The sequence below is a fragment of the Phasianus colchicus genome, chromosome 9, assembly GCF_987193195.1.
Source record: "Phasianus colchicus chromosome 9, bPhaCol1.hap1.1, whole genome shotgun sequence".
Taxonomy (NCBI): Eukaryota; Metazoa; Chordata; class Aves; order Galliformes; family Phasianidae; genus Phasianus; species Phasianus colchicus.
In genome coordinates this window covers 13791774-13809601 of record NC_143444.1, presented here as the reverse complement: position 1 = coordinate 13809601, position 17828 = coordinate 13791774, and the positions used below count along the sequence as shown (strand labels likewise).

The 17828-nt window shown below is 38.0% G+C and overlaps 1 protein-coding gene across 2 annotated transcripts; it reads left to right on the top strand.

The window, feature by feature from the left end:
* Positions 1-2673: 2673 nt before the first annotated feature.
* RNPC3 (RNA binding region (RNP1, RRM) containing 3) lies at positions 2674-16984 on the top strand. Of its 2 annotated transcripts, none has more exons than XM_090146224.1 (15): positions 2674-2949; positions 3298-3345; positions 4827-4945; positions 6034-6114; positions 6840-6951; positions 7418-7486; positions 8118-8266; positions 9003-9128; positions 9732-9868; positions 10714-10875; positions 11038-11132; positions 11211-11269; positions 12305-12437; positions 13109-13181; positions 16761-16984. In XM_090146224.1, the coding sequence occupies exons 1-14, from the start codon at positions 2746-2748 to the stop codon at positions 13166-13168; spliced, it is 1554 nt and encodes a 517-aa protein (XP_090002350.1). In that variant the 5' UTR covers positions 2674-2745; the 3' UTR covers positions 13169-13181; positions 16761-16984. The 2 variants fall into 2 exon arrangements, with proteins under 2 accessions (XP_090002350.1, XP_090002349.1); XM_090146223.1 differs by having other exon boundaries at positions 15903-16984.
* Positions 16985-17828: the final 844 nt, after the last annotated feature.

Below are 17828 nucleotides of genomic sequence, written 5' to 3'. Positions count from 1 at the left end.
ATGGAGACCAAACAGTGGATTGCCAGCACGGTGAGGCAGAGGGTGGTGCATTTCAGCAGTGGCAACGGCTAACAGCTTAACAGGTCAACGTTTTCGACATACTGAGAAAACTACATATTCACACACACAACTGGGATGTAATGAAATTTATTATGTATCGCTTTTAATGTTTTATTTCTTGTCTCAAATACTTGGCATAGAAATATTAAAATTAATATACACTTAACACTGAGGTCAGAATAATGATGTCACTAAATTCTGCATGCTAAATTAGCTCTGATTCACAGATAAATATGTCCTGTACTAGACAGTCTTTTACGAAATGTGTGACTTCTGGTGACTTTCCAAGTAAGGCAGGAAATTTATGAATTAAAAACAAAAACAAAAAACAACACAGCAGCTCGAGAGTAAACTAATGAATCCTGGAAAGTGCCAGGAGAAATTTCTGGAGAAATAAAATGGCATTTTAGTTAGTTTTGTCTTTCTAAAAGCCACTTGCTTATAATGCTTTCTTCTTTCTGAGGGAAAACAAAGAAAATCAGCACTCAACCGACTATTGTTGTTGTTGTTGTTGCCTATAGCTGTTTCTGGCATAACTATAGATATTACACAAGGAAGAAGGGAGAGAAAACAGATATTACAGATTGCAGTTTCCAGATCACAGAATTACAGAATCATAGTGGTTGTAAGGGAGCTCTGGAAATCATCTGGCCCAATTCCCTGGTAAAGCAGGTTCCTAGGAAAGTGTCTAGGCAGGTTTTGATTATCTCCGGAGAAGGGGACTCTACAATTCTCTCTAGAAATTCCCTGTCTTTCTTGAAGACCTGGAGAGCTCAGAACTGAACACAGCACTCCAGATGTGGCCTCTCCAGGGCAGACTAGAGGGGGAAGATCACCTCCTTCAACCTGCTGACCATGCTCTTTTTAATGTGCCCCAGGATATCATCAGCCTTCTTGGCCACAAGAGTACACTGCTGACTCATTGTAAACTTGTCCACCAGGACACTCAGGTCCTTCTCTGCAGAGCCCCTTTCCATAGGTCAGGCCCTAACTTATACCAGTGCATTTGGTTATTCCTTCCCAGGAGCAGAACTCCACCTTTGCTATTTTTTAACCTCATAAGGTTCCCCTCTGTCCAAATCTCCAGTTTGTCCTGGTCAGGTCTTGTGGTGTCATATAGCTTGTAGACAGTTTCTCTTAAAGGTAATGACAATAACTTGCAGCTGAGGCTGCCTGGTATGCAAAGACAGCTCTTTCCTTATTCTGATAATGAAACTCCAACTTGCTGAAGTCTAAATAAGGTATAGAATACGTATAGAGTACCAAGTCTTTCATGTTTTTGTTTTTCACTAAATGCAAAAAAAACCAAAAGCAATTGTATACTTTGAAATAAGAAACTGGGGGAAACATTTTTCTTTCCTTTAGTGCAGAGACTGTTTGGTTTGTGGTTTTTTTTTTAGTCTTTTCTGACAGCCTCTCAAATTGTATTAGAAGTAATACTGACTATTTTTGGGGGGGAACGGAACTTGAATTAAGGTCACACTCCTGTTGTAATCTGAAGCTTTATCTTGTCAGTGAATGACAAAAACAAACCCAGAAGATCCAGTAAATACAAGGTATATTTTTTCTCTAGTTCCAATTCTTACTTGCAATTTTATTACAGAAAGGACATGTCCTCAATTTGCATGGTCATTTAGTCTGTGGATTGTGCAAACTGGTTTTGGGGTCATTTAAAACTGGCCCTCCTGATCCTAGCTGTATAGGAGTTCCAGGATGTTAGGTTGCTCTTGGAGAGTCTTTAATTACATGGGCATACACTATTTTGTAGTCAAGGAAAGACAAGTCACACTACCTTGAGCTTAGCATCATGCAAACACAGTGACTTGCCTCTTTTTTTTTATTTTTTATTTTTTCTTTTCCCTCCCCTGTCTAAAGCTCAATCACATTTCTCAGTTCAGAGAGAAAAAAATGTATTTTGAATTATGTAATCATTTCACCACCTGGTGAGTGATCTACAGGTGAAGGACTGGTGTGCATGAGAGAGCTACAAATGGAAGTGAAAAGTTTGCTTTGCTAAAAAATGCACATCTGCATAAAATGTCCTTCTGTATCCTTATCTGGGAGTGGACCTAAAGGTCTAGTTTACACTATGGAGCAACAAAGCTGCTGCTGCTTAGCTTTTTCAATGCCAACACTCCTACCTGCTACTATGCTAAATGTTGACCAACATTTTAGAGTCTTCTGAATTTGATAAAACAATAGGCCTCAATGCTGGCTGGTATTAACATTTCAACATCTGAAAACACGGTATTGCTGGTGTCATAAAGTACACTGCAGTATTTTCCTCTGTGCCAATTCTTCCACTTGCCTTTGAGTTCACAAACGTCTCCTAGCCTACGTGAATGGGATCAACAAAAATGCAGCAGCTGATCCTATAGAAATTGCTGCTAAGTGTCTGCTTTGCTCCTCGATGTTTGTTCCAAACACTGCATTTCCCCAGCTTTTCCTCCCTAGTGGCAGAGAGGCTGAGCCGCCGTTACGGCAGGTCACACAGAGCGAGCGCCGCCACGCGGACAGCCGCAGCCGCTTCCCGCCCAAACGCGCCCCGGCCCGGCTCCGCAGCAGCCCCGCCCCGACGGCTGAGGCGTCTCGCGCCGCCGGCCCGCCCTCCCGCCGAGATGCGGCAGGCAGCCTCTGCTCTCGCGCGACTTGTGGCACCGCCGCCGCTTCCGGCTTTGCGCTGCAATGGCGGCGTCGGGCAGCGAGGAGGAGCGGGCGGGTGGCGCGGCGCTGGGCGCGGGACAGTGTCACCCCGGCGTGGCGCGACGGCGTGGACGGACGCTCCTGGTGCGGCACCTGCCCGCCGAGCTGACCGCGGCGGAGAAGGAGGATCTGCTGCAGCACTTCGGGGCGGTGGCCGTGCGCGTCCTGTCGGACCACGGACGGCTGGTGAGGGCGCGGGCGGGAGGAGGCCCAGGCCGCCTCGTTCGTGGTTCGGGGCGGCCCGGTGGGCATCGGCCTTGGCCGTCCTTGGGAAGGAGCGGGGCAGCGCGGGGTGCTCGCTGGGAGGGCAGAGATCCGCCCCGCAGCGCTGCCTCTTGCAGTCATAGAGTCGTTTGATTTGGAGGGAACCTTTAAAGGTCTTCACACCCCTGCAATGCAAAAATTTCTTATTCTGATTTCTTACAAAGAACGTTCCCTAAGCCTCTGCCACGCGCTGCAGTTAGAAGAGTGATAAGTGGAAATTTTCTTAGCTTTCTGATTTGAACTCAGTGTGGCATTGTGTTTGTTTTCCAGAAACATACTGCTTTTGCTACTTTTCCTAGCGAAAATGCTGCTGTAAAGGTTTGTATTCAAATTTGTTATTAAGTGTTTTAGCAAAGGACTTCTCTGTATTGCTATTTGTTCCATAACGTTTTACATGTGATCTGCTGTAGAGCAACATAAAATGTTACTGTTTCAGAAGTCTCCTGTTTTTATCTGGGACAGAATTGACTGCCTTCCTAGTGTCTGGTATGATGCTGTGTTTTGGCTTTAGGAGAAAACCAATGTTGATAACACACAGATGTTTTGGTTGCTATTGAGCAGCGGTCTACAGAACCAAGGATGTTTCAGGCACTCAGGTTCTCATACTGTTCTGCCAGCACAAGGACTGGGGAGCACAAGGAGCTGGGAGGGGACAGAACCAGGACAGCTGACCTAAACTGGCCAAAGAATATTCCATACTGTATGGCATCATGCAGAAAAAAAAAAATAAACCTTGAAAAATGGAGGGGAGTTGGCCAAACAGGCAGCTGCTTGGAGACTGCATTGGTCAGCAGGTGGTGAGCGATTGCTTGCACATCATTTGGTTTGCAAATACACATATGTATAAATTTCCTGTGTACCTATCTGTGTAACTACCATTATTTCTCTCTTCCATCTTTGTAAATAGTTCTTATCTCATCCTGTGAGTTCTAACTTTTTTTTTTGACTCTTCCCCCATCTCACTGGGAGGAGAGGTGGCTGTGAGCAAAATGCTGCATGGTGTTTAGCTACTTGCAGGGTTAAACCACAAAGAGGAGGATTTGCAAAAAAACCTGCCACTTGCATAGATTCATAGGAAAGATGGGTTGGGTCTTTGAAAGTCATCTGGTCCAACCTGTGACTTTAGAGCAAGTCACATGAGATGATGCTGATGGTGTTTTGTCTAGGATGCTTGTGCATTCTTGTATAAGCCGTAAAACAAACCTAAGTTGCTTGTCTCGTGCACAATTGGGTATGTGACAAAATTTAGACATAGTGAAGTAAACAATTCAAAGCTACCTTGTGTGCCCAGCCTCAATAATAAGAAGAAAAATGTCATGTTAGTGGAAGACATGCATGTAGAAAGGTAATACTAGTGATGTCTCTTAAATCTGACTGGTGAAAAGCCTCTGTCCTGAATTCTACTCTAGAATGTTTATTAAGTCATGCTATAAAGTAATATTGAAAGAAGGCACAAAGACTTTGTGAGATAAACAGTGGTGAATTTAGGTTGCTTTGTGTCTTGATAGTCTACCAACAACAGACTTGCAGAAAACTTGAGCTTCACCATATAACAACTAGGCATCATGATTTACAACTTACAGATTCTGAGATAGTACTGGTAGACTACAGCACGTGTGTAGTTCGTAAGAGAGGCATTTGTTTCTTGAAATCAGAGGTTTACTAGTCTGTGTAATAAATGTCGTTGAGGCTACAGTCCCACTACTATGTTCAGATTTAAAATTTGAAGTCTTGCTTTGAAACAATCTGATATTTTTCCTCTTCTGTTTCTTTCCTTTTTCCATTATAATCATTTGAAGGCTTTGTCAAGACTGCATCAGCTGAAACTTTTAGGGCACACTTTAGTTGTTGAATTTGCAAAGGAGCAAGATAGCGTGCAGGTACTTAACCAGCCTTCACAGTCAGACAAATGTAAAAGGTATGTGGATAATAATTCAATTTGTGTGTGTTCAAGGAAGTGTAATTCTGTATTCATAACATTTTCCTGGTACTGTTAAGTGAAAGGGTAAATCATAGCCTTTTAGTAATGTTAATAGATGTGTTCAAATCTGTAGATAAGCAACTTCATTCCTCCTATTAGTATTGTTCCGTTCAGTTTAATCTTGAAACAATCCCCATCCTTATTCCTGTAGGTTAGTCTTTCACTAGAGATAGTCCTGCTAGTTTTCATGTAGAACAACAGTCCAGTCTATGTAAGATGACCTCTATGATACCCACGTTCCCTGTGCTTAGGAGTCTCTTCTGCTGCTTTTTTGTGTCAGTGTTGTAGTGTCATTTTGCCATCAGAAAGTACGTGCAGTGTTTTCCTGGTGTTTCTTTCTAATCTAACTGAGTCAGGCAAAATTGACACCTGTAGGTATGATTGCATAGGGCTGTACTACCTAAGTTTGCGTGTATCTGTGTTGAAGCATGAGCAGATCAAATACGAAACAGAATCTCTCTTAAAATGTATAAAGAATATATAAATAAAAATACAAAAGTAAATCCTAATTATAGCGTCATCAAGGACTATGATAGTTTGGATTTCAAATATTTGTCAAGTATTTAATTTAAAAAAAAACAAATTGTGCAGTTAAGCTTTCAGATTTACCTGTGCAGTACGCAATAAAGCAATAAAAGCTATGTCATCATGCTTAATTAAAATCAGCTGTAGAGCTTTTAAAAGTTAATTAGTCTGCTCTGAACATGAACAAATCAATAACAATACTTTTTATCTTATAACCTTTGAACAAAGAGTAACACAGATAGTTTTGGTTCTTTTCCTGTGAGTAGATTTAAATGAGAAATGTATAAATACGGGGAGACGCTCTTTAATATGGATAAATATTTATTTGCATAGGCCTGTCTTACAGATCTGGCTGCTGTACCTGCTGTAATAATGCCATTGATAAAAGTTCTTAAAAATACTATACTGATACATTTATAATATTTTTTGAATGTTTGAAATGAGAGGTTGTTTGGAAGGCAGTGAACTTTTTCCCTGTTTTAATTAATGTTATTTTTTAGTTCAGAAGAGCCGGTGAAAGAAGAAGAGAAGAGAGAACCAAGCTGTCTTAAAATAGAGAATGGAATTGCACCTAGCCATGGGTTAATATTTTTAGCTTTTTAACTTTTTTGTTCTGTTAAGGCTTATTTTGTAATAAGTGTTATATTCTGTTGAACAAGAAACAATGTAGTAGTTTTGTTTTATAGAGTACTGCTTTTCTACATGCGTAGCTGTAGGCATTTTTTTCGTAAGGATAAAGTTCATAGTTCTTCAAGTTTAGGTGCCTTATAGTTGAGTAATGACCAATACTTTGAGACATGAAGCTACTGGTTGCCTACAAGTCTTCTAGTGCAGTTTGTTGCTTTCTCAAGAGTTTTAACAGCTGAGTGGGCTCTCTTAATGCTAACAGCAGAGTACTCCTGATGTTTGAGTTTTAGACAGTTTGGTCTTTTTTTCCTCTGTTTGTATTTTTGCCTACACGAAAAATAATTAATCCAGCACTTGAAGTTTTGGGTTTGTGATGTTGGAAGATGTTGGTCCTGTCGTGTGTTTGTTAGACTTTCTGCATGTGTAGCTACTTATTTTCCTTGTGTCCAAGCCCAGTAAGTCTGGTATATGCTAGGGGACGTTCTGTTCCCCAGAGCTAAAAACGTAATGTGGGTGGCCCAGCCAGTCAAGATGATACATAACTGTTCTAGGGAGAATGGTAATATTTCAGTGATATTTCAGATGTAACTAACAGCTAAATTTTTAGTAACCATTAATTGTTATCAGCTATTTTATGGCAATGGAGCTAAGATTCATTGTTTTTATTATTTTTCCTCAGCCTCACATTTCCCATCAATTCTTGCCTCAAGTATCTGTATCCACCACCTTCAAGCACAATTCTAGCAAATATAGCAAATGCCTTGGCAAGCGTGCCCAAGTTTTATGTTCAGGTAAGTGGGGGAAAAAAAACAGCGAAAAATAAAGTATAGAAGTAAAAACATGTCCTTTTTCCTCTTCTAGTTATCCATAGAGATAATGTTTTACATACTAAATACAAGTTAGCTGTCCTGTGATACTGTTAACTAGCATTAGTTCTTGGCTATGTTGAGACTTCATTGACCAGAACTAATGGTTACTTCACTGATGTGGAAGGCTTACGTGGATCTTCTGAATTCACTTATAATTTCATACTGAGATGTTTTATGTACTTCTTACTAGCCTTTTCAGGGTGTGGCTTGTATTTACTCTTATTGTTGCATCTCATTTGCTGGCTTTTACATATTTTGGTAACCTGTGTGGTTGTACTGCCATTAAAACTACTGATTTCTACCTGTCAGAAGTAATCAGCTCTGATATCTAGCAAGGAACTGTATTTATTTCACTAGTGGAAGTATTTCTTACCTTGAATCATTTCAGGTACTTCATCTTATGAATAAAATGAATCTTCCTCCGCCTTTTGGACCAATTACTGCTCGTCCTCCCATGGTAAGTTTTAAAATATACGTATTTAGGTACTGGAAAAAGGATTCACAATTTAAAATATAAGAAGTGTGTTAAGAGATCCAAAGTTCAAACTTCTAAAAATGATTTTGTACGTAGGTAATTCCTTGTAATATGCGGTTCCATACTCTTAATGAAAAATCAGATTCCTTTCATGAAATCCTCACTTCTTATAGAAATGGTGTAGTTTTGGTAGCTGTTGGAAAATTCAGTGTATAAACTGAAATAGTTTAATAGCTCAGGGCTCCTTTTCTGTGTTCTGAAAAAAAGTCCTTAGGACTACATGCAATGTTAAAAAAAAACAAAACAAAACAAAAAACCCCACAAACCCCTGCAGGGATCTAGTTTCTGCTTTTATATTTAACTCTTCAAATAAAAAGAATGAAATTATCCACTTCCACGTATTGGAATTTTTTTTTTTACTGCAAATTTTTAATTACTAATGTAGTTTATCAGAATGGTGTATAAATCTATATAAATGTACTGTAAAAAGCCATTTCTTACTATCTGGTAATGTATCGCCTTGGCTTTTTATTATATACAAAGGAAAACAAGATGCACAAAGTTTTTACTTAAAAATCGTTCGTCACCTTTTTTACATTCTCCTCATTACCAGTATGAAGAGTATTTACCAGTGCCTGTGCCACCCCCACCAATTCCACCTTTGCCTCCTGAAGAGCCTCCTTTGCCCGAAGAGGAAGAAGAGCAAGTCTCTAGTGGAGATGAATCAGAATATGAAAGTGATAATGAGGAGGAAAAAGAGAGGTGTGCATTTTACAATCTTTTTTTAAGACATTGTTTTTACTTTTCTGGATACTTGTTCAGCCACTGGTTAAATCTCTGAACACTTGCAGCCTATAGGTGTGTCCCCGATGTGTTACGAAGCTCCATAGTAAGTGAAAAATGGAAGGATAGTGCTGTTTTGAATGACAGCAGGAGGGTGAATGTGGCCATGTGTGCACAGAAGTTAGGATTTCTTACTTTGAAAAAAAAAAAAAAAAAAAACAATCCAAAAACTCATAATGAAAAGAGAGTGCAGGTATAATGAATGAAGCAATGAATTGTTTTCTGGTTTTCTTCAGTTTTCTGCATTTTTAGAGAGTAAATTACTTAGCCTAAATAATTTTGCCTCCTGACTTTCAAAATGTTCTTTGTACATCGAGTGTGTATTGCTAGAGAAATAATAGTGGGAAGAGGTTGCGATTCTCTTGCAGGTTTGGGAATGAATTATAGTAGAGCTGTTTTTAAGCCTTAAAACAGTACTCGATGAAGAAATTGTCTTCTTCATCTGCTACTAAAAATGAAATAACTGAGCTATGTTCAGAAAAATACATGCATCGACTGTATATAAATATAAGTTTTTATATAAATAACTTATATTCTGAAAAGTTGCATTTCAAAGTCTTAAAAGAAGGGAAAAGGGCTGCATTTACAAGTGAGCATTCTCAAATAAAATGTAAACCAATTTGGATCTTTTTTAACTTCGTTTTATTTATATTAGAATGACCAAATTGATGGAATTAGCGAACCTTCAACCTAAAAGACCAATAAACACGAAGAAGCGTGGTGTTAGAAAAAAGCAAAGAATTAAGGACTTACTGAATGTTCCCACATGTACTCCCCACAGGTTTGTATTATTTTTCTGCTTGCATATTTTCAGAAAAAAATCATTCTTTTTGTACAGTGTCTTTCCCCGCATCATGTTTTCTATAGTGTTGTTTTAATGAAAGTATTCTCTGGTATGTAAGTTGGGCCTAATTGCTTGCAAGGTAGCATTGTCATGTAGGGTGAACTAAAGTCTGTTTGACAACCATAGTATTAAAGTTCTACTTCTATTTCTTTCTCTTGCTATTAAAAGAACATTTTTCATTAAAAAATAAAAACAATTTCATGTTACAGTGCTGATAGAAGTGATCTGTATGTATTGCTTGAGGTAATTCTGAAAAACAAAAAAATGGGGGGGGGAGGAGAATAAGAGCTGATTTTGTTTAGATCATCTTGATTTTTGAAATTGCAGTACTGTGGCACAATAGCCACCAGAGTTTCTATCTAGTGATAATCAATTGTGAATACAGTATTTTTTTGTAACAGCCTTCTTCCTGCAATTGGGTTGGAATATTTTTCAAACTTACGAGAGCAACATGAATGCCAGTTACGAAAAGCTGTCAGTAACCTAAATAAGAAAAATAAGTGCCTGTCTGAATGTTTAACATGTTGTTGTTTTAAACAGTAATTTGCACCCTACCCTGTCACCTTCAGATGTCTTTGAGCAACCACAGCATGTAGGTCTTAAAAAGATTGAGTTCCATATTACTAGTGACATCCCATCTGTTCTTCAGATAAACTCGGAAAGAGAAGAAAAAAATGGTAAGCATTTGTACTTCAGATTTATCTAATGTGAACTTCATGTGGTTTCAGTATGCAGATGGCTGCTAAAATTCAGACCAGACAATCCTGTTCGTTGTTCTTTTGTATTGGAGAAGATTTCATAGATAGTATACATCAGAGTTTAAGAACACCAGCTTGCATCTTGTCTGCATTTGTTGCTTTTCGTGTGTTAAAGAGAGCTCAGTGCTTTCATACGGTGCAGGATGTAGAGCATTTTAAAAGTCTTTCTGTCCTTCTAGTATGCGTGTTTATAGTGAACTGCAGCTTTTTTAAAAATTTTTTTAAACTTTATGTTGCCTGCAGCAAGTACAGTACAAATGTATTCTCAGTATTATATCTTGTAATTGAATGGATCAAGCTAATTTTAGATCTTCTTTTTCCAGCTCTTACAGACTAGTATTAAGATGGTTGCCAGCTTCTTCTCTGTGTTACACTGATAATCTGCAGTAAAAATGCAGGACAGTGCCAGCAGTGAGGGTGTGGTGGTTCCTTATAGGGTTGTGGTTAGTTTGTGTATTTCAGTATTTTAGAGCTTCCTTAAATGAATATTAAGTAAACCATTGATACAGGCTTTGAATAGCAGGGCTAGTTTTAGTTTAACAGGCATGTGCTGTGACTTGTCTTGGTACTGCAGTTGATATTGTAGAACAAATCCTATTTGTCCAGTCAGGAATTAATAGAACTTTCCTTAAGGATGTGCTCAGATTTCTTTACAGAGTCTGCTACAATTAAATGTTAATAAAAGGAATATACTCTTTTTGCTTGCTCTTGTTCCTCTTGTGAACAATCGTATGACTTTCTTGTATAATGTGTTCAAATTATAGATCCTTATGCTACCACAGAAGAAATCAATAATACAGGATTTGGAAGGATTTTTCCAACTCCTAGCTCAAATGATAAAATGGAAACAGAGGAAGAAGATGATGAAATACCATCAGAGTTTATTTCTAGAAGAGAACTAGAGAAAAACAGACTTTCTAGAGAAGGTACAACTGTGACAATAAATTATGTAATAGAAACTGCTTGCTTTGTTGTAATAAAAAGTTTAAGTATTTTCACTATTAATTTACCATATGTAATTTAATAATTTGTTTTATTCTTAGCAAAAAAAAAAAATAATAATTGTCTATTTTTCTGTCTTTTTCAAGAAATGGAAAAATTTTCTGTTTTTAAAAACTATGAGCCAGGCGAACCAAATTGCCGAATATACGTGAAGAATTTGGCTAAACAAGTGCAAGAAAAGGTGTGTAAAGAAGAAAAATTAAATATTTGTCAAAAAAGGCTTTTTAGCAACTTTCTTAAATCAGCCCTTTAATTTCAGGATCTCAAGTTCATTTTTGGAAGATATGTTGACTTCGAGTCAGAACTGGAACGAAATATGTAAGTTAAAATGAAATCTTTGATGTTAACCTTTTCAGATTGATGAAAATTGTAATCTGAAAACTAGTTATTTCTGCTTTTTTTCTTTCTGGTGCTGCTTCTTTATTGGGTGAGGAAAGAATGCTTCACATCTGAAGACATTGCCACAAGTACAGAAATAGGATTATTGTTCACAATTTCTAAAGACTACTATTTTGCCTTTATATTTTAGTTACTAAATATACTATTTGTTTAGCAATGCATAATAAATACAACATGAATGATTGTGTGAATCTAGTGATTTTTGCATATGTGATATTTACTACAGTTGGACACAGACTTACCATCCTGCAGTTTAATGCAACCTTTTCTAAACAGCATCTCCTAGGCAAAATGTAAGTGGTCTCCATGGCATAATTCCTGCATGTAGGTCTTGCATCCATTTCGGCTATTCCAGCTTGAAGTATGAGTATTGTATCTGAGTTGTGAAATATGTAGGTGTTAGAAAAAAAAAAAAACAACTATATATTAGGAGTTAAATCTATCTGGTGTTCTCAAGAGGTATTCCCCAGAGGTTGGTATTGGGCCCTCCCTGGTCGGATGGGATGAGGGGTCTGGAGCACAAGTCTTAGGAGTGGCTGACAGAGCTGGGATTGTTTAGTCTGGAGAAAAGGAGGCTCAGAGGTGACCTTATCACTCTCTACAACTCTCTGAAAAGAAGTGTTGGTGGGATGGGAGGTCAACCTCTTCTCCCATGGAAGGACGAGAGGGAATGTCCTCAAGTTGCACCAGGGGAGGTTCAGGTTGGACACTAGGAAAAAATTTTCTCCAAAAGAATGGTCAAGCACTGGAATGGGCTGCCCAGGAAGGTGGTGGAGTCATTGTCTCTGGAGGTGTTCAAGTATCGCTTAGATGTTGTACTGAGGGACATGGTTTAGCAGGGAAATATTGGTGGTAGGTGAATGATTGGACTGGATGATTTTTGGGGTCATTTCCAACCTTAGTGATTCTGTGATTCTATTCTATGATTTCCTAATTCTCTATTTTTTCCTCTAGGTTCGATATACGTTTAATGAAAGAAGGCCGTATGAAGGGTCAGGCTTTCATTGGACTTCCTAATGAAAAAGCAGCTGCTAAAGCTTTAAAAGAAGCAAATGGATATGTCTTATTTGAAAAACCCATGGTCGTCGTATCTTTTTCTTCAAATATTTACATCACATTGAGTTCTCTGTCAGAATCTAGTTTTGCCTACCTAAAGGCTTTTGTTAGAAATCTACAGGAAGAAGAGATATGTTATAAAAACTAGATAGAAGAACCTAGTGTACTGTTGTAAAATTTGTATCTTAAAAATATATAGGGACACCATTTGTGAAATAGGAAAGTAAATGAGCCTTACTTAAGATTTAATTATTTTTCTGTACTTTGCTCTTTGATACCGCAAGCCCAATCCAAAAGATAGTTTAAGATGTATAGCCATTGCATTTAAATTAAGTAGGGTTTTTGAATTGTTTAAACCTGTGTTTGCAGAATTGGGAGATGAAGTGTTTGGTTTGTTTTGCTAGTTGGCTTTTTTTTTTTATAATCTCATACGAATTAGATACTTCGGGGGCATGTATATCATGTTGGGGTTTCTACACTTCTTTGATTGGATTGCCCTGTTGTTTCAGTTTGAAATCTTTTTGCATCCTTTCATGCTGTTGAATTAAACGTTCCAAACGTTCCAGTTTTTTATGAGCTCTAGAATATACTCTCTGGAAGTATAATGCAGATCAGTGAGATGCTATCTTTGACTAGGATTGTGTTGCTTCTTGACTGACTTCTGTTTATCATTGACACTTGTAGTCCTTAACAGAATCTCAGCAATTTGCTCGTTCAGCTAGACCAAAGCAGGATTCCAATGAAGTGAAAAGAAAAAAGTAGAACATAGCAAAAGGTATGGACTCTTTGCCTAAAAATTACAGGGTTTTGTTTTTCATTTTGCTGCCTTTTTTCGTTTTATTTTTTATGATTGCTTTAGGAATAGTGACAGTGAAAGAGAAATACTCCATACAGTATTCTTATCTTAAATGTGCTCTTCTATCAGGAAACCAGTTTGCAGGATGTGTAGTTGGTTTAAGATTGAAGATTGCTTCTTCCTCTGTTTAGAAACCTGGAGTCTGTTATCTTCCTTATCTTGAGATCCTAAGATAGTTGTCTGTATTTTCTGATCCTTAATGCTGGGAGATTGGAACTTGGGGAGAATGACTTCATGGAATTGGAGTGCTTACGTTTTTAGTAATGTTCTGAGATTTGGGTTTCAAAAGGAGTGGCAGCTTTGCCCTTTCCTGTCCTTACTCCCACCATGCATGCTGTAAAGCTGTTTCAGATATCTGTTTCCAGCAGTAAACTTGCTTCTGCCACCTCTGTCAATGAGATCCTAGTACTACTGCAGCATCTCTTAAGCTTGTCTGATTTAGGAGATGTTTGTGTTTCTGAAAATATTACTTAATAATGCAGTAATTGAGACTTGCTTTGCTACGGAGTGCACAGGTGCTGATTTTTTAACATTTGACTAAATTGATGAGAAATCAACTTTCTGCTAAAAGTAATCACGTCGTACATCTTTACTTCACTAGCGCTTACTCTTAAGTATTTGCTTTATACTAAAGTAAATGAAGCAAAATTGTGAGAATTTTTGTGGCCTCCAAAAATTTGGGTAGTGAACTGCCTCGTATTTGCACCAGTTACTTCAGATGCTAGCACAGAAACACTCTGTTCTCAGCCTGCACTCTCTGATAAAATAGCAAGCTCAAATTTGAAGAGCATTTTATCTGAATTACATGTTATGATTGAATGTCACTCTGGTTATCCATCTCTTTACCGTAGAACTTAAAACTTTGGTTGAGTGCTTTAGAAAAGTACTGCTTACTCCTTCATGTTTTTTCATCTGAATGTCTTGGTCATTTTTTAGAAAAAAAAATGATAATAATAATAAAAAAAAAACAACTCTGAAGTTTGAAATGTAAACAACTGATTTTAATTTTAAAAAATTGTTTTCATTCCCTTGGTATTGTTATTGTGAGGATAGTATTTCTATTAGTAATAGCTACTTCAGTTGTAGGCTTTTTGCTCTATCTGCTGACTTTTCATCAGGTCTCAGTTGAGCTTTTTTACCTCATTGCTAAGGTGCTGTTTGGACTTACAGGTACTATTTTGACTTACAGATTTTGCAACCCATAAATTAGTATCTTTTATTTGATAAAAGATGACTTGTTCTTACAGGTGTTTTTCTGTGCTGTTTATTGAAAGCAGACGAATGAGCCTTGATTTTGAGCTGTGAGGAACAAGGGTGTGCAGAAGTGTTTCATTTTTTTCTTATTCCTTCCTAGTTAAATAAAAACTATTAGTTATATTTTTTCCAGGGTGTGATAAGAGTGTTATTAAAATTGTTTTAAACAGAAAAAGGAAACTTGAAGTATTTTTAATTAATGTAAAGCTTTAGATGTGAACTCTGAATGGTAATTCTGGCATGTCATGCATTAGCAACCAGCTTAGTGCATTCAATTTGATTCTGACTTTACTAAACATGCTAAATAATACTTGAATAGCGGAAAGAAAATAACCAGGCACTTACTATATTATTAATCATATTGATGATCAACTCAGAAGCTTTTTTTTTTTTTTTAATGAGCAAACACTCAAGACATAATTGTACATCTGAAAGTCTGCGTGGGTTGCTTCAGTTTCATGGCTTTAGTAAATGGTAGACAGGACTTCTTCCACGCCTTCACTATTTATATGTGACAGTCACATAATGCACCACAGACTAATTGAAATCCCTAAGAATCCTAGGCAAGGTACAAATCATTTCTTTACAAATTGCTTTCACGCTAATGATGAGGCAGAACCCTTTTTCTGCAGAGTGTGTTTTCCTGTGTCTGCTGAAATACTCTGATAAATGCTAATTTGTGATGCAGAATTCAATTATATAAAGCCGAAATTCATGTAGACACCTGGGGAACTTGAAGTTTGATTTGTACTGCATCACAGTGTTTTTTTTCTTCTGTAAAAAAAAATTGAATTGATCATTTTTTAAACAGGAAGAAGCTGTGAGTAATTCATAAACGTTATTTATTACTTTCTCTACAAATATTGTTTCTTTGGTAGAGAAAACAACACATAATGGTTTATAAAAACACTGTGACTTACTGCTAAATGAAATGCCTTTTTCTTGATTAACAACAAAAATGTCAGATAGTATTTGGAGTGACTATTTCTCTGTGGGTAAAATATAGTTTTTTGGTATAAGGGTTATGTAAAAGAAACTGATGCTGAGAGGTCATCAGCTTCTTTGTAGAGAAGAAGCGACCTGAAAGCCTGCATTGAATGGAAGCGTGTTTGGTTTGGATCTGATGGAGAAAGTGAGTCTGTAAAATGTCGAAGACTTGAGGAAGAACTAATGAAACAAAAATCTGCTATTGTCATTGTAGTTCAAGTTATCAAAATATGGATTTACTTTTGAATACGGAGTTAGTGATGGTGGATTCACCAGACTGGGTCAAAACTGTATTTATTAAGTTATACATTTTTGTTTATGATAGGTAGCATAAATTTAATGTGTGTGCACTTTTGAGAGTTAAGTAAAATTAAACAACATTCTGCTGTTCTTCTTTAGAAACATTCCTGCGTATATACTGCAGTAATACTGTCATGCAGAGTGTATCCTTTCTTGTTGTATCCTTTTATGTGCAATGTTTCCCGTAGCACTCAACCACCTCTAACTTCTCATCTAGAATAGGTTTGGGGAGGAGCTTATGCATTTTAAAGCTGAATTAATCTATCAGTTTAAAAGTAGCACTTTTTCAGGGGGAAAAAAAAAAGAGCTATCTGTTGGATGAATAGTTGAAATGAACTTTCCTAATCTTAAAAGGTGGCTTTCACCTTTCTCTTCAAAGGTCGTATCATTTATTTCATTTCTGATACAGTTCCTTAGCTTGTCTGAGCTAGAAGTGTTTCACTGATGTGTGTGGAGCTGTGCTGGGCTCACAACTGAGGATGTTGTTTTTAAATAAATCATTAGGTTTAAAGTATGTCGCAAGGCCATGATTAATGTTATTAGAGGGTTGATGTGTTTGATTACTGTTGTCCTACTGTATGAGAAACTGTTGATTTTCAGTTTGTACATTTTTCTTTTGATTTTGAACAGCAAAATCCAACAGTGTCTCACAATGCAGTAATAGAGTTCAGAATTGAATTATTAGTCACTGTTAACATTTTTGTTGTTTCTTTCATCGTTCTCTTCAATGAGGTAGTGTTGGTGATGGTGACGTTTTTTTTAATTTCGTATTTACATTATCATTTTTCATTTACTGTAATATAAAACTAATACAGCCTGTACCTGCTAAGTCGGGTTTTTTTAGATACTCAGAAGTCTTATAATATTAACCATCTTTCAATTTAGTTGTCAAAAGAAAGCATGTCACTGCTAGGATTCAGTTGTTCACGCTGGTAACACACCTTTGTGATGTTCCAGGTTCCTTTAGCGTTCCATCCCATACAAGAGTTCTCAAGCCTGGGGACGAAGCAGTATCATCATCGGGACTCTGGAACTGTGCGTAGAGCATTTCTAAAGTATTTGAGGCAGAGTATAAACTTCCTCATCTTAATGATTCCAAGTATGTTTGTCAGAAGGCTTACGTGATAAATGTATGTTAGTTTGCTTTTGAAGTCTCTAATAAATTATTTCTTTTCTCTTGATGCTACGTTTTTCTTTTGTTAGGAGGTTTGTAAATGGAAAGGGGGAGCAAGACACAAATATTGTGTTGCTATTCTTTAAGCTGTAGGGTTTTTTTGTTTACCTTTTGCCCAAACTTTGTTGTCATTGTGGACAGCGTGTTCAACGTGATGTGGGGTGTGTGTTCGCAGGCACCGGTATGAACTTCCATAAGCCTGATGTTCAGCTCTTAATGGTTCAGGATAAAACAGCAAGTAAATCCAAGGATAATCTCATTTCAGTGTAAATGCTTCTTTGTTTCTTGGACACCAAACAATACTAGTGGCATGAATTCATGCTGTCTAATTACCGGTTTCCTTTGTAATTACCATCGTGCTTTACTCAGGACCACGTCCCAAGGTCACACCCCTCCTTTGCGGGGCAGCCCGGAGCAGCGCGCCGCCCGAGCTGGGGTTGGGGCGCCGTGCCCGCGGGGTCGGAGCCACGTGCTGGGTGTGACTGCCGGGTCGGTGCGGTACATGAACGGCACTTACATTACGCTTCGGATAGCCGGCGCTCCCTGGGTCGCCTGGTGGCCTTCCGCTGCCCCTGAGCAGGACGTGCTTTAGTCTGTCACGTCCTTACTCACAGGCTCCTTTGCGTAAGCCGCTTGTGCGAGCATGCTGCGCGAGCCTTCCCGCTGACGCGTGCCTTACCTGCGGGAAGGAGAGCCGGAACGGGATAAAAGGATGGTGCTGCGCGACTCCAAAGGCGAAGTACTTCATTTAAATTAAAAAAAAGAAAAGCAACAAAAAGAACGCGCAGATGACCCGCTCTTTAGACACCTCCCTTGCCAACCCGTTCCCGCCGCGGCGCAGCCCCTCAGGC

Coding starts and splice junctions, on each gene's coding strand:
- RNPC3 (XM_090146224.1), top strand. CDS start 2,746: ATGGCGGCGTCGGGCAGCGAGGAGGAGCGGGCGGGTGGCGCGGCGCTG. Junction 6,115..6,839: donor GGAATTGCACCTAGCCATGG/GTTAATATTTTT, acceptor ATTTTTCCTCAG/CCTCACATTTCCCATCAATT. Junction 10,876..11,037: donor AAACAGACTTTCTAGAGAAG/GTACAACTGTGA, acceptor GTCTTTTTCAAG/AAATGGAAAAATTTTCTGTT.